Source organism: Castor canadensis, chromosome 7, assembly GCF_047511655.1.
Source record: "Castor canadensis chromosome 7, mCasCan1.hap1v2, whole genome shotgun sequence".
Lineage (NCBI taxonomy): Eukaryota > Metazoa > Chordata > Mammalia > Rodentia > Castoridae > Castor > Castor canadensis.
The window spans coordinates 44,921,155-44,935,809 of record NC_133392.1 but is presented as its reverse complement, the minus strand read 5'-3'; the positions used below and the strand labels follow the sequence as shown (position 1 = coordinate 44,935,809).

At 39.7% G+C, this 14,655-nt stretch overlaps 1 protein-coding gene across 3 annotated transcripts; it reads left to right on the top strand.

Annotated features, from left to right (window-relative positions):
* Positions 1–4,335: 4,335 nt before the first annotated feature.
* Positions 4,336–12,903, top strand: Mbl2 (mannose binding lectin 2). 3 transcript variants are annotated; one of them, XM_074078877.1, is made up of 5 exons: positions 4,336–4,461; positions 8,387–8,570; positions 8,982–9,098; positions 11,574–11,642; positions 12,149–12,903. In XM_074078877.1, exons 1-5 carry the CDS (start codon positions 4,444–4,446, stop codon positions 12,520–12,522), a joined length of 762 nt encoding a protein of 253 aa, XP_073934978.1. In that variant the 5' UTR covers positions 4,336–4,443; the 3' UTR covers positions 12,523–12,903. The 3 variants fall into 3 exon arrangements, with proteins under 3 accessions (XP_073934978.1, XP_020041141.1, XP_073934977.1); XM_020185552.2 differs by lacking the exon at positions 4,336–4,461 and adding an exon at positions 5,192–5,589; XM_074078876.1 differs by lacking the exon at positions 4,336–4,461 and adding an exon at positions 7,150–7,273.
* Positions 12,904–14,655: the final 1,752 nt, after the last annotated feature.

Here is a 14,655-nt window from a genome sequence, read left to right as displayed (position 1 = left end):
TGTGATTTTAGCTCTCCATGTGTCTGTCCTCACCCATCCTGGGATGCAATCCGCTTCTTTCATTGACAAGGGTACTTTTTCCTCATGGAGAAGGGAGACCAATCAACTCTACTGGTTTCAGTAGAGTTCAGCACTTCTAGTTGCTCAGTACTCCATAAAGGGAAGGATAGCTGGCACCTAGATAAGCTCTTTGGAGCCAGCCTCCTCTAAGTCTTTCCGCCAGGGATAAACTTCCTTAAGCTTCCCTATCTCCCTGCATGTCCATTACTCAGATATTCCTGTCCAAAGGCTCTACATTTCTGTTCAGGACAGTTCTGCCAACACTCCCACCTTCCTATTCCTGAGGGGCAATTGTGTGGTTTAGCTGAGCTCCCTCCAACATACCTGGGTATCTTAATATTAGATTGGTCTGAGGGCTGGTTTGCTGTGCCTCGGAAGGAAGGAGAAAGCCTAGAACCAGCCAGACAGACACCTCTGCCTTTCTTGACTATTTAGCCTTTCCCATGAGACTTGGCTGAAGGAATTCTTGAGGCATACAGAAGGCACATGCAGGGCATTTGTGGACTTGGCATGTACTCTCAGCTTCAAATTTATCCTTTAATGTATCTTCATTGCTCTTATTGTTTGAATGCTTTGTGGGGTGAGAACACTCTGTGGAGCCAAGACAGGAATGCACCAGCACTGTGGGGAGTCAGAGAGCTTTCAGCAGTATTCTGGCCTTATGTCAACTTTTCTACAGACCTAGCAGCAAGGAAACAGAGCTTGAAAAGCTTCTTGAGGCACCCTGCCCATGGCCTGTGATTTCCTCTGCTCCTCCCCTAGAGAAGGCACTCCAAACCTTCTGCTGCACTCGAGCCACATTCCCACTGCTCAGCCTTCATAGCCCTCGCTTCAGCTTGCTTGCCCTGCCCTGCTTTGGAGTGCTAATTCCTACTTACACATGACTGCAGAGCCACTCTGGCCCAGCAAACCAGTACAGTTCTTGTCCATCTAGTAAATTCAGCTAAACCTTTTTCAATGAGGTATAAATCAAAATATTTCCTTATATCCTATTGTTAATTTTTACCATACTTTAATAATTCTCTATTCATTTTTGTCTAAGTCCTCCAATCCAAGCATTTGCAAACCAGCAAGTATCTGCAGACATTACAAAGCAGGTGTCTGCAGATAATGAAAAATTTAATAATTCTTTATATTCAACTTGCTCTAAATTTAAATCACTGTGTGATATCTGTCTCCTAATAAGTTACAGAGTGCTGAACCTCTTCATAGGTGCAGAGTCACATTTATCCTCATATGATCACAGATGGAGACACACAATTCATGGAAATCTACATACAACTGTGTATACACACACGCACAGACCTGGATATATCACAGGTGAATTTTTGTCCAAGTGTACAGCATGGGATTTCAATTGGTCAGATTAATGATGCAATTAATCCAATGTTGTATCAGCTGAGCTTGCTGCATCTCTGTTCCCAAGAAGATAACAAACAAGGAAGGAGGGTACCAGGAAAGATACCATATAACATTGGAAATCCTTTTGAAACATTCATAATTTTCTCTTTCAAAGGATTCATCTTCATCCCCAGTTAAATCAAAGCATGGCTGTTCAATGAATTTGGACACAGCAATCAAAGGTGAGACAAAAGTTGGAAATGAGTATATCTGTCCAATTCCCTGTATTTCTGAACATACCCTAAATGCCTTATTTGTTAACACTCACAAAGAAGGGGACTTGGTGATCTAGTTAGGTAAAACCCAAACATTAAGAGGGCCATGGCATTTTTATGAGCTTCAAAAAGTCAGTGCTTCTCTTGTGTCTCCCTATCGTTCCAGCATCAGGTCATCTTCACTTCTTCCATTCTTCTTTCCCTATATCTGTGTGATTGAGTTGCTTTGAGGGTATACAAAGCAGAAGTATAATCTGCCCCAAATTCTGTTTTATATGCCAGAAAGCTTTGATATTTTCCATTAATACTCTAAAACTTCCTCTTCTAATCCCCTAGTTTCCACTTCTCCAGGTTCAGAAGTCTAAGAGTATCCTTTACTCTGCTCTCTTGGTTTCTTCAGCTAAATCCACCAGGGAGACAAACTTTATATTGTGTTTATTATTTAAATTTATTATTCCTCTCCATATTTCCACTTTATTGCATTTATACCTTCTCTTACTTATGTTGGATGGCCAGGATCTTCATATACTTCTTCATAGATATTGATTATATTTATTTCACTTCACTGTCAGTCTCTTTGAATGACTTTGGGTTAGTTAAGGGATATGTTTCTGGTTCTTATTTTTCTGTTGTGGCAGATACATGCCTTCAGCCTTCTCCTCATCTCAGCAGTGAACTTTTTCTTTTTGGATGTTTACCCTGCCTGGTTATCTCTGTCAGGTCCTGCTCTAGGACCTTTCTAGTAAGCCAAAGCAGAGACAGAATGAGCCTGTACCTACCCTTGGCTCCTGAAACTCATGAATGAGAAAGACTATATGTGTCATTACCCTCCAGGAAGCTCTCAGATTGTTAGAGAGAAGCAGCCTCAGAGGGAGGACACACTGGTAGAAGGAGTACACCAGCCCTGGGGGCAGAGGCATGGGGCAGGGCAAGAGCAGGGAATGTCTGAGAAGGCCCTGAGATCCATGCATATTCTGACTGTTGTGGCAAAGGAGTATGTCTTTGCCATTCTAAGTTCTAAGATTGTCTTTATTTCAGCCATCCTGTGTTCAGGACCATGCCATAGGCAAGAATAGTCTCCTTCATATGGGCAGATTTAACCTCTCCTACCTCCCAGCTCAAGCTGTAGGGACCTATGAACTCTCTGATGTATGTTGTTATGGCTATGTGTAGTTGTCTTTGTTGAAATGAAGGCCAATAACATCTTCAGATTCCCAAACTGTCCATGAGCAGAAACAAACAAGAAAAATACAGAGTGACTGGAAACCTAAGACAGTAAGAGATGGAAGACTTGGGAAGGGAAAGCATTAGAATTACAAAGGACATTGCTGACAGAGAAAGTGGCTGGCAGCTGTCTCTCACAGCTAGAATGTGGTATTCCCTGCTGACCATAAACAATCCTACAGAACACCAACATAAAACAAAATCACTCTGTTATGAGACAGAAAATTATTCCCAAATTGTGTCTACACACAGACAAAAAAGGACATGCTGTGAACCACAAAAATGGAAAACATGCCTCTCTCCTGCTTAACATGAACATCTACCATTCCATTACAAAGTACAGCTTTGCCTCACTCCATTCAGATTATCGCCTAGATAAAATTCTGATACTCAGTCATAGGATGTCTAGATTCTTGACAGCACCCTATACAGAACAGACTTCTGTTCCTCAAAATTCCCCTACAAAACCACCTAACACAAAACCAAGTCCCATAAAGATCTTTTCTTGAAAATCTGTCACTGAGAAGTTCTATACCATTGCATACAATATCCTTACTGCAACAAGTGGGAAATGAAAACTAAAAATAAAAAGTAACCAACTTTGTTTGACTATAAGCATGTTCCTGATGGTCTTTGCTTAGAGGGAAATGACAACCCCATTCACTTCCTTTTGTTCTACTCACATCAACTCTATAAAAAAGAGAATGGGGCTCAAAATCTTATTTTATAGAGGTTCAGCCAGAATATGTGGTTTTTCTAAACTCAAAGTCATGCGTAAAAACCTAGCCTTTAGGCTCCAAATATCATGCAGTGCCTTCCAGATAGAGCCATCTACTTCTACGTGAGAAGACAACTGTGTAGTCATTCTAGGGACGAGGAAGTTCTCATGTTAATCAGGCTGACATGATGCACTGTGCCATGTTCTCAGAATGTGGAGCCAACCAAGGCACATCATTCCATAGCTAAGGCAGAAGAGAGAACTGAAGATATGAGAGAGGGAGAATTTCGCCAAAGTCAACAGCCAGAAAGTGGTAGAGCTTAGATTATGCCCCAAGCCACAGGAAAAAGGAAAGAAGTCAATCTCCATCTAGGTCAAAGAGACCCTTGTCGCTAAACCTCTTAGGGTTAGGTTGATTTCTGGTGGTTGCAATGGATGCAGTGATGGAAAGCCCTAAAACTCAGAACAAATAGATATAGTAGCCTGACCTAGGAAGTAGTGGAAATACAGAGCTGATGCATGTGCAGAGAGACTCTCATGGTGGAGCAGATCTGCAGAAGACTGTGGAAAGTAGGAAGGTGCTTGTAGTTGGGCAGCATTCAAGTCTGTGGGTTAACTGTTGTTTTACTTCCCACCCACATGCCCACCCTTTCTCAGCTCAGTTCCAGGAAATGTCAAGGTCAGAGTCTGAAGTCCTGAGCTCCTAACTAAGTACACAATAAAAACAAACACTGTGAACAAAGTCAGCACCTCCTGCATGACCTGGTGTCAGCTATTTCACCTTACCTCCTGTCACTGAAGCAGGAGCAGGGGGAAGCTATAGCTATGAAGAGTGACAAAAAGGTAAGCAAGATGCCTGCTGTTTTTTCTAAGCCATCTCCAGATAGCCACCATTTGTTTTAGCCTTGTGGCTCTGTTAGCACCTTAGACATTTGTGCAGGTGCAGGGGATTGATCAGCAGGAAGTAAGGAAAGCAGGTCCTTCACAAGTCAAGGAGAGTCCCTTTGGAAGGAACCTGGAAGGGCATCTCATGCCTAGTCCTCTTGATGTTTGGGGGCCTCCACGACATCCCCATCATATGTCTCTTCAGTCTCTTCGTGAAGCTCTCAAGATGGGTTCACCCAACACCCCAAACTTAACACGGTGTGCTCATGTCAGCTGTTGTAGTTTAGATCTGGAATCTCCCCCAAAAGCCTTTGAGTTAAAGGCTTGGTCTCTAACCCATGACACTATTGAGGAAGGGGTGGAACTTTTAAAAAGCAGGACCAAGAGGAAGGTTGTAAGTCAATGTAGGTATGCCTTCAAAAGGGATTATGGAACCCTGGTCTTTTCCTCTTTCTCTTTCATTTCTGGCCGTGAGCTAAAGAAGCTGCCCTTTGCTACAAGTTCCCACGATGATGCACAGGTGCAGAGGATTGACAGAGGCATAAGAGCAACTGGGCCAAGGGGCCATAGGCTGAAACCAAATAAATCTTTCCTCTTTATAAATTGATAATCTCAGGTATTTTATTATAGTAGTAGAGGCTGACTAACCCAGAAAAACAGCTAGACTAAAAATGTAGTTCAGAATTGAATGAACTGTGCTCCATAAAGGTACAGTTCAATCCCCTCTATATCATGTCTGTTGACCACTGGAATATGATTCAAGACATTTATCCAGACGATCCCACTGCCTTCTTCCCCCCAGTTGCTGTTCTTTTGCCTTTTTTTCCTATCTTAATTGAGTGACCCTTAACTATTCAAGTCAGAAACTTACATGTCCACGTAAACATCTTATTCACCACTTCACATCCAACCATTTCTGACTCGTTTCCAAAGTTACTACCTGAAACAAGAATCTGGTTGTTGTTGTCAAGGCCTTCAGTGTGTTAGACCACCTGGTGTCCTTCCTGTGAAGATGCAGCCATGAACTGAAGTGTGAGCCTGTGTGCTCCTACCTAGTGGCCACAACAAGCCTCAGGAAGTCACCAGGTATGCTGAGGTGCTGTCAGGGCCTGATGGCCAGGGAACAAGGATAAGCCTCAAGTTTTCACCTGTAGTGCCATAGCAGGAATAGGAGGCTTCCTACTTCCTCCCTAAGAAGACAGATTCTTACTATCTTAAATTCAGAGCTTAGAAACTGACACCTAGGGGCTCCTGACCACTCTTGCCCAGGTAAATGTAAATGAAGACAGGTATGAGAAATTGCCCTCATCACTGGTCCTCCCTCACCCTATTCTAGGCCTCACCATGTTGCTAACTGAGAAAGTCTTCCTCTTGCCCTGCTAGACTGGTCAGTGGTCAGTGAATTGGAGGAGGATCCAACAGGAGTATGTAAATGTGAAATGAAATGTCTTGGTTGTACCTGTTTTTGGTTAAGCTTTGTATTTAAGCAAACAAGCCAAAAGATGAAAGGAACTTGAAAATTATTTGTCATCATAGAAAATGAAACAAAATTTTAAATATTGCCAGATAAGGCAACAAAAAAAGTCTGTGTGTGTCTGTGTGTCTGTGTGTTTTCCATTAGGTGATAAATCACTATTTATTCATTCACCTTTGAAGGGCAGTTGGGTGATTTTGAGATTTTGAGTATTTTTGGCTATTAAAACTGAAGTTTCCAAAATGTTGCATATACACACAGTGGAATATTATTCAGCCTCAAAAAGTAGTGAAACTTTACTATATACTACAACATGGATGAAAACTGAAGACATTCTACTAAGTGAAATAAGCCATACATAGCCAGGAAAATTATTGCACCATTCTAATTATGTTAGGTACCTAAAATAATTAGATTTTTAAAAACAGAAAGTAGAGCAGCAGTTACCAGTGGTTGGAGGGCAGGTATTATTTAATGGGAGAGTTTCAGTTTGGGATGATGAAACATTGCTAGAGTTGGATAGTGGTGATGACTGTACAACAGTGTAACTACTCTTACTGAAACTGAGTTGTGCATTTAATAATAGTAAAAATGGTACATTTTATGTTACATGTATTTTACCACAGTATGAAAATACAGTACATGTCTATAACTTGATGCAGTGTAGTTGATATAAACAAAAATAATCTAAGGTAAGAAGACAGAGTTGCTGGTTAAGACCATTTTAGATAAGATCGAGAAAAATCTTTTTAAGATAGGAATATTTAAATAAAAGAGAAATATTAGTCAGAAATGCATGAAGGGTGGGGTATGTCCAGGCAGGGAGGGAGTTGACAAGTGTACAGCCTGAGGCAGGAGTTGTCTCCATGTGTTAACAGCAGCAAGAGATCACACAGAAGATCATGGACATGTCTGTGTATGCAGTTGGGATACACGAGCATGTGTATGCATTCATGGACATCTGTACTATTCTCTATTAGAAACAAGGATCCTAACATGACTAATAATTTTATCCTATTTATTATGGTAACTCAGCAGTGAGAATTGGCAACACAGATGGCAATTGAAAGAGGGGTTGTACTATATTACAGTAGACAGCTGTAGCACTGTTTGAGCTCCCTGGGAAATGCTCCTAAAAAGAGTTGTTTATTAATCTGGGGTTGAAGGCCAGGCTCAGGCTATCCCTTTGCACAAGTTTTGTTGCTGAGTCCAACCTCCTCCCTCACTCTGATGCATCTGCCAGAGTCCCAGGCTCAAGGGACCTTGTCACTGAATCCATGTTGTAAAGAAATCCCAGTAAGTCATTTCTGGCAAATGGATGTGGGTTCCTAAGTCAAAAGTCTTGGAACTTCACCTGACTCTGGAGACCTGGGGGAGGCTTTCTAAGAGTGGGGAAGTGGGATGGCAGGCAGACATTACATCGGGGCTGGCCCTTTCTCTGCTTATGCTGAGACATCTGAGAGTTTTCTTAATTACCTTATTTTTGCAAAAGAGTTTTTTTTTGTTTTTTTTTTTTTGTTAACTAGAGCCTTGGAACATGAGACCTATTTAGCTGTGCTCCTAAGTTTTCCTGGGGAGGGGGTGCAGGTGGAAAAAAGCCTTGAAGGATAGCTGAAATGTTAAGATTAAGGACTGTGAAAGAGATTTATTGCAGGTTGTCTAATTGCCAGAAGCTTTTGTTTAACAGAATACAGGGAATACCTGCTAGGAAACAGACAGGGATATAGCACTCTGTCTAGACTGAGGTATTGAGAAATTTCTGGAGAAAATGCTGCCCAGGGAAAGCCCATCTTGTGGGAAGTAAAACACCAAGGGGAAGCACATTTGAGTTAATTCTTGGCTGGGCTAGTGACTAGCAGTACTAGTAAATGACTTAATTTGAGGTGGGGACATGATTCTTCCTCTAGATCACCTTAGTCTAATGCCTGAAACTAAGAAAAGAAAGTTAGAGGGAAATCATCAGACCAGTTATAAAAATAGAATTTGGATAACAAATTGGTCGAAAGCGAAGGTAGAGCAGAGAGGGAGGGAGCTCCTGCAGACAACTGGATCTCCATTCATTCTACTCCCTAAGTCAACAGGCAGGAGTTGAGGTGTCAGTGTGTAGACTTTTCTGCTCTCACTGCCACAGGAAGCATATATTCATTTTCCTAGCAGCAGCACCGGAGGCCTGAGAATTTGTGACCCCTCTCAATATCCTCCATCATATGCTACTTTTTCTACTTTTATTAAAATACTAATCACACAGTGTGTCAGATTCCCTATTTGCTTTTCTAAATACCCAGTCTGGATACCATGAATGATCATCCATTTCCACATCATCTGTGCCCAAGTTATAGGACAGAGGGCATGTTTGGTAACTATGTGTTGATTAACTGAACAAACTTTCTTGACTTTCTCTCCACCAAGGTGAGGACCATGTTCTTGGTTCCATCTCTCCTTCTCCTCTTGAATGCGGTAAAAATTTATTCAGAAACTATAATCAATGAAAATGTGCAAAAGACCTGCCCTGTGATTGCCTGTTCTCCAGGCCTGAATGGCTTCCCAGGCAAAGATGGACATGATGGTGTCAAGGGAGAAAAGGGAGAACCAGGTACCTATTGGGATGTTCTGTCTCTGTGATCCTTTACTTTCCAGAGGAAATTGCTCAAAGATAGGAGTTGAATAATGTCTTATTTAGGTATATAGTATTTTTCTCATCTATATATTATCACTCAAAACAAGGGTGTGGATCCAGTCCTTTGGCATCCCAGACTTCCACACAGAAGTTTGTGATACATTTTTGCTTTTCCCATCCAGAAAAAAGGCTCCCAGGGCACTCTGTCCCATGGAACACAAAGGGATTATTTTTTTTCTGGATTACTAGAAATAGTGGATCAGGAAGATTGGCCCTGGGTCCATGTCTGTTTTCTCTCAGAATGGATTAGGCATTAAACTCTTGGGAAAGAGCAAGAAATAGACACTGAAGAAGATACTGACTCAGGTTTCCTTGGTCTTCCAACAGGCCAAGGACTCAGAGGCTTGCAGGGCCCTCCTGGAAAGGTGGGGCCTCCAGGGCCTCCAGGGACCCCTGGGTTACCAGGAGCAGTAGGGCTGAAAGGAGATTCTGGACAAAAAGGAGGTAAGGAGCTCACCTCACAGTGGCCTTAGCTGATGACACCCAGGGTTCTGGAAGCCAGAGTAACTGGAGGGAGGTACTGCTTTTCCCAGGGCTTCATAGGAAGATACCAACTCTGCTTCCTGACCCAGGGCCCTCAGCCCTCCTATCAATGCCTAAGTCTAGCTTTATAAACCTTTCAGGACTCCTCCCTCATCAAGGTCCCCTTAGAGAATTGGAACCCAGGTTTTCCTTCAGCTGAGGTTCTAGTACTACAGAGAGAAGTATCTAAATGTGGGTATATGATGTCTTTTTTCCCCAAAAGTGTTTATATATAGCATACCAGTTATATTTCACCAAAATTTAATGGGTTAAAATGACAACCATTTATTTAAATATAATTCTGTAGATTGGTCATAGAAATTATGGTTTTAGCTGGGCTTACTTACCTGTGGTCAACCAATGGCTATTCATTCACATACCTGGCTGTGGTTTGGGTGTCAGCTAGAGTGATGAGGGTCAATGAGACGTGGATCTCCTATCATCTGATAAGCTACACAAGTCTTAATGAGATATCAGGAACCATAGGATTCCCAAGAGTAGAGAGAACAGAAGCTTTGAGGTCTTCTGAAACTCAGAAAACATACATCTACTACATAGTGAGGGCCATAATAAGTCAAAGTCCAGCCCATATTTGTTGAAATAGACTCCATTTTTTTAATATATGAAATTGCTTATTTTTATTAAAATATTTTGTCACACATACATTATTTTGAAAAGTCAGGATTTTATGACATTTTACTTTATCTAAAATTTACCTAGCAAGAATAAAAAGGCCAACATACAAAGACAGAACACACACAACATTCAGAGCAGGTTTCCTTTCTGAGGCACATACTGACAATGGTTCAAATGTGTATATTGTGTATCTACATATGTACATAAAGTAATGTTTGTGCATCAAAAGTGATACAATAAATAGTTTTAATGTATGTAATTGAATATATTAAATTGTGTCTTAATTTTCATTTTGTACAATGAGAGATTTTTTATATACTTATAGAGACAATAGGAAAAACTGATGCAAAATGATATATGCTATTATTTCTTGTTGAAAATTTATTGATGTATTTATTATATGTAAAAAATATTGGATGTATCACTTATGTAGAAAATATAAATGCTTATTGCTTTTCTGAAAATGCAAAGGAGTAAGGCATAGCAGATCGGTGTGGGATAAAATGGAAACACACTAAACACAGACTCCTTTCCAAATCTCCATTTTTGAAAGTCAGTTTTTCAGACTGGCGGAGTGGATCAAGTAGTAAGAGCACTTGCCTAGCAAGTATAAGGGCCTGAGTTGAAACCTCAGTGCCACATAGAAAAGCCAATTTCTCAGGCAAGTGAAGGTGAGAGTATTTCTTCTCCAATGGATGGTAGTAGTGAAAACTAATTAAGAGGAAACTAAAAAGTTAAATATGGTTGATATATTCTCTGTACAAGAAGGAATATAGAAATCTTTTTTTGTTCATTTATTCACATGTGCCTACATTGTTTGGGTCATTTCTCCCTCCTGCCCCTGCCCCCACCCTCTCCCCACCCACCCCACTTGCTTCCAGGCAGAACCTGTTCTGCCCTTATCTCTAATTTTGTTGAAGAGAAGACATAAGCATAATAAGACATAAGCATAATAAGAAAAAGCATTTTTGCTAGTTGAGTTAAGGGTAGCTATACAGAGAGACTCCTAGCATTGCTTCCATGTACAAATGTATTACAACCCAAGTTGATTCATCTCTAACTGATCTTTATATTGGTTCCTGATCCCCTTCTCATGTTGACCTTTGTCACTTTAAGGTTTCTATATTAGTTCCTCTGGAGTGGGGTAGACTCCATTTCTTAATGGTACATCTTATTAAGACCATTTTTTTTGCCACTTACTATCTCTCTCTCTCTCTCTCTCTAGAGAGAGAGAGAGAGAGAGAGAGAGAGAGACCCAACACACACATGAATAATGGACAACTCACAAAAATTGTGGTTGCTTGACTTATTTCAAAATGTAGAGAAAAACAAAACCAAAATAACAAAAGGGAACAAAAACAAAACCTCTCCAAAGACAAAGTCTTCTTTTAGTTAATGTTTACCAGGTCAGAATAATTTTTACAGAAATTTGTTTTTATCCTCTGTAGAGCAAAATATTCAGAAAAAAAATTAGTGAGAAATTTTGCCTACAGTTTGCTATCATGCTAGGTAATCGGGGAGTGCATGTGTGAACATGGAATGTACATAAAATGTCTGGATATGTCAGCAGATGAAAAGCAATGTTTTAGAATGGATAGAAATAGAGATTTTTTCCTTCTTTTTGCTTCTCAGTATTTTTCATTTTCCTTGAAAGTGTAACTATCAATGTAAAAGAAACTTTTTTTTTTAAAGATACCCCCTCCCTTACATGCACAGTTCTGGAACCCCTTCTCAACAATGCCCCTTGCTCTAATTTTCTAGAATGTGATACCTATTTGGATAATTCAGAAATACAAGCTCTGCGATCAGAATTGGACCATATCAAAAACTGTAAGCTTTCTCTCTTATTCTTCAGGTAGCTAATATCAGGGAATGGTGAAGAGAAATAAATACGTACAGAACTCATAAAATAGTCTAGTACCTGCATAGGTTTGTCAACCTTACAACTTTCTGAAATCCTCACAACCTTCTGGTAGAAATGGAGGCAAAGCACAGAGCTAATAAGTGGTGGGACCAGTTTATAAGTTGAAGTCTCTGACTCCAGAGGCTCTGATCCTATACTCTGAAATTTGCTCACTGAAAATTGGATCTATATCACACAAAGAGAAAATATGAGTTAAATTTGAATTTCAAGTAAAAAAGAAATTTTTTGGATAAGTATGTTCCAAACTTTAATGGGAATTTGCTTAAGTGAAAAAATTCATTGCTTATCTGAAGCTCAATTTTAACTGGATGTAGTACATTTTATCAACTCTATTCTGCAAGGGTTTACCCAGAGACATACCCAGGCTTGGATTAAAGACAATCCAACTATCATCTGCTTTTCCAAATTTTAGGGCTTTTCTTCTCCTTGGGAAGAAAAGTTGGAAAGAAGTTCTTCTTGAGCAGTGGTGAAAGGATGAGGTTTCACAGAGTGAAGGCTCTGTGTGCCCAGTTCCAAGCCAATGTGGCCACCCCCAGGACCGCTGAAGAAAATAAGGCCATCAAGCATGTGGCCAAAGAAGCAGCCTTCCTGGGCATCACAGATGAGGAGAATGAAGGCCAGTTTGTGGATATGGTGGGAGCAAGACTGACCTATGAAAACTGGAACCAGGGTGAACCCAACAATTCTGGATCTGGGGAAAATTGTGTGATGCTCTTGGCAGACGGCAAGTGGAATGACATCCCCTGCTCCGACTCCCATTTGGCAGTCTGTGAGTTCTCTGACTGAAGAACAATCTCCTCAGGCCCTCTTGTCCTTTTTTGCACCCCACAGGCCCACAGTCTGCTTTGGAAGATAAAAACCTATCAATTTCCCCACACCCAGTATTGAATCACTCCTTTGTGGAGAATTGGAGAAAATAAGAACATATGGAGTGATAAGATCCAGAAGTGAGAAGTAAGGAGAGCCTGAAGATGATGGCTCTGTTTTGAGCTTTATATTTTATTGTACTGGTCTATTTGATAAAGACTGTGCCAAACTGTATACTAGCTTAATTACTATACACGAACAGTGGGAATATCTGCCAATGTAAGCCTTCCAGCTTTGTTCTTCTTAAAACTATAGAATGTCAAAATAAATTTAAAACCAGTTTCTAATTTCCACAATAACCTGATGAAGTTTTTAATTAGGATATCATTAACCCCAGCAATCTACTGAGTTTGCATTAACAAATTACTACTGAGTCTCCAATCAGGATCATAGTGTATCTTCATTTAACTAGAATTTCCCATCATTGAATGAGGATTTCTTTAATTTTTCTTGTTATGCTTTGAAGTTTTTGGCTTTGGGTCTTACATGTCTTATTTCAGTTGTATAAGGGCTTTTAAAAATAATATATTACATATATACCATATATTTTATACATAATATATACAATATATATTCATATATATAAGAGATATACAAGTCTCCTTTTGTCAACCAGAGTGACCTTGAACTCATGATCTTCCTGTCTCAGCATCTCATGTGCTGCTATCACAGGTGTGTATAACTATATCCAGAAAATAGTATATTCTTAATAATAATTATTTTCTACTATTGTATATAGAAGACAATTTAACTATTATATTAATTATTAAATTATTATTAGTTCATTTTTATAGTTTTAACAGTTTTAGATTCTTTGGATGATCTACAAGCATAATTATGAAATCTGAATATATGGCACTTCTTTCTTTCCAGCTATTAGACTTGTTTTTTCTTCCCTCACTTCACTGGTCAGCAACCTCAATACAATACTGAATAAAAGTGGTGACAGTAAACATCCTTTGCTGATCCCTTAAGCTTTCTTTTGTTTCAGTAGTTAACATTTAGTCTTTATCTTTTTAAAAACTTTAAATTCATATTTAATTCAATTCCCTTTTCTTCCTACAAATTTCCCTGTGCTGCAGGTACTTGTAAGGCCTTATTCTCTTATCACCCCGTCTCTGCTTCCTTGAATACAGTCTCTAGGTGTTGCTTGAGAGGAAAGATGGTGATTCTTACAATGACTAGCTGTGCTGACTGTTCTGTCTCTGTTTTCACCACCATTGCATCTGTATGGGTAGAGACTCAAAATAACTTACTGAAAATGGGTCCATATACAATTCCTCTTTGCATGGCTGTCTCCTGTGACACTGTCTTATTCATCAGAGCTGTTCTCCAAATTCTTCAGTAAGATTTGACCATGTCGAAAAATGATCTCATGCTCAGAGGATTAATATTTGCCAAACTTGAGAAAAGCTAAACATCCCTGGAAATGACTCCTGGAGATATTAAATAATTTAATAATTTAAATTCTGGCTGCATATGATCTCTTGGGTAAAGGTTTTTAAAAAGCAATATAAATTACTTGGAGGAATTTGGCCTAGTAGCTTGTTAAAAAAAAGTCATACTACTTCCTTATTTAGGAATCAAATCCTTGGTAAAAACAAAACACACTGTACAAATTTTGTCACTGTGTTCATAGGTTTAAAACCAAAGGGTCATCAAGGAAACTTCTGCTATTGTTTTAAGCTTCTAGAGACCAGGGAGGCAGGGAGAAACAACTGAAAACCAGTATACTGAAATGTTTCAGAATATGGATAAATAGGCTTAAGTGACTGCTGTCTTCTTTCCTGAGTAGTACTGTGTAGTGAGGCCCTTCCTTTCAAGTGTCCCTAAAATGTCTTCTTCACATACAATCCAACTTAGCATCACTCAGAGATCCCAGAAGACTAGTCATAGAGGATACTGCTGAGGACAAAGAGCTACTCACACTGCCAAAGAGCATGACACACACAAAAGATTTTGAAGGAGTATCCTAAACACACATACAACAAACACCTAAAGAGACACAAAACAAACATATACAACAAATACTCACACTCATAGATATATAGA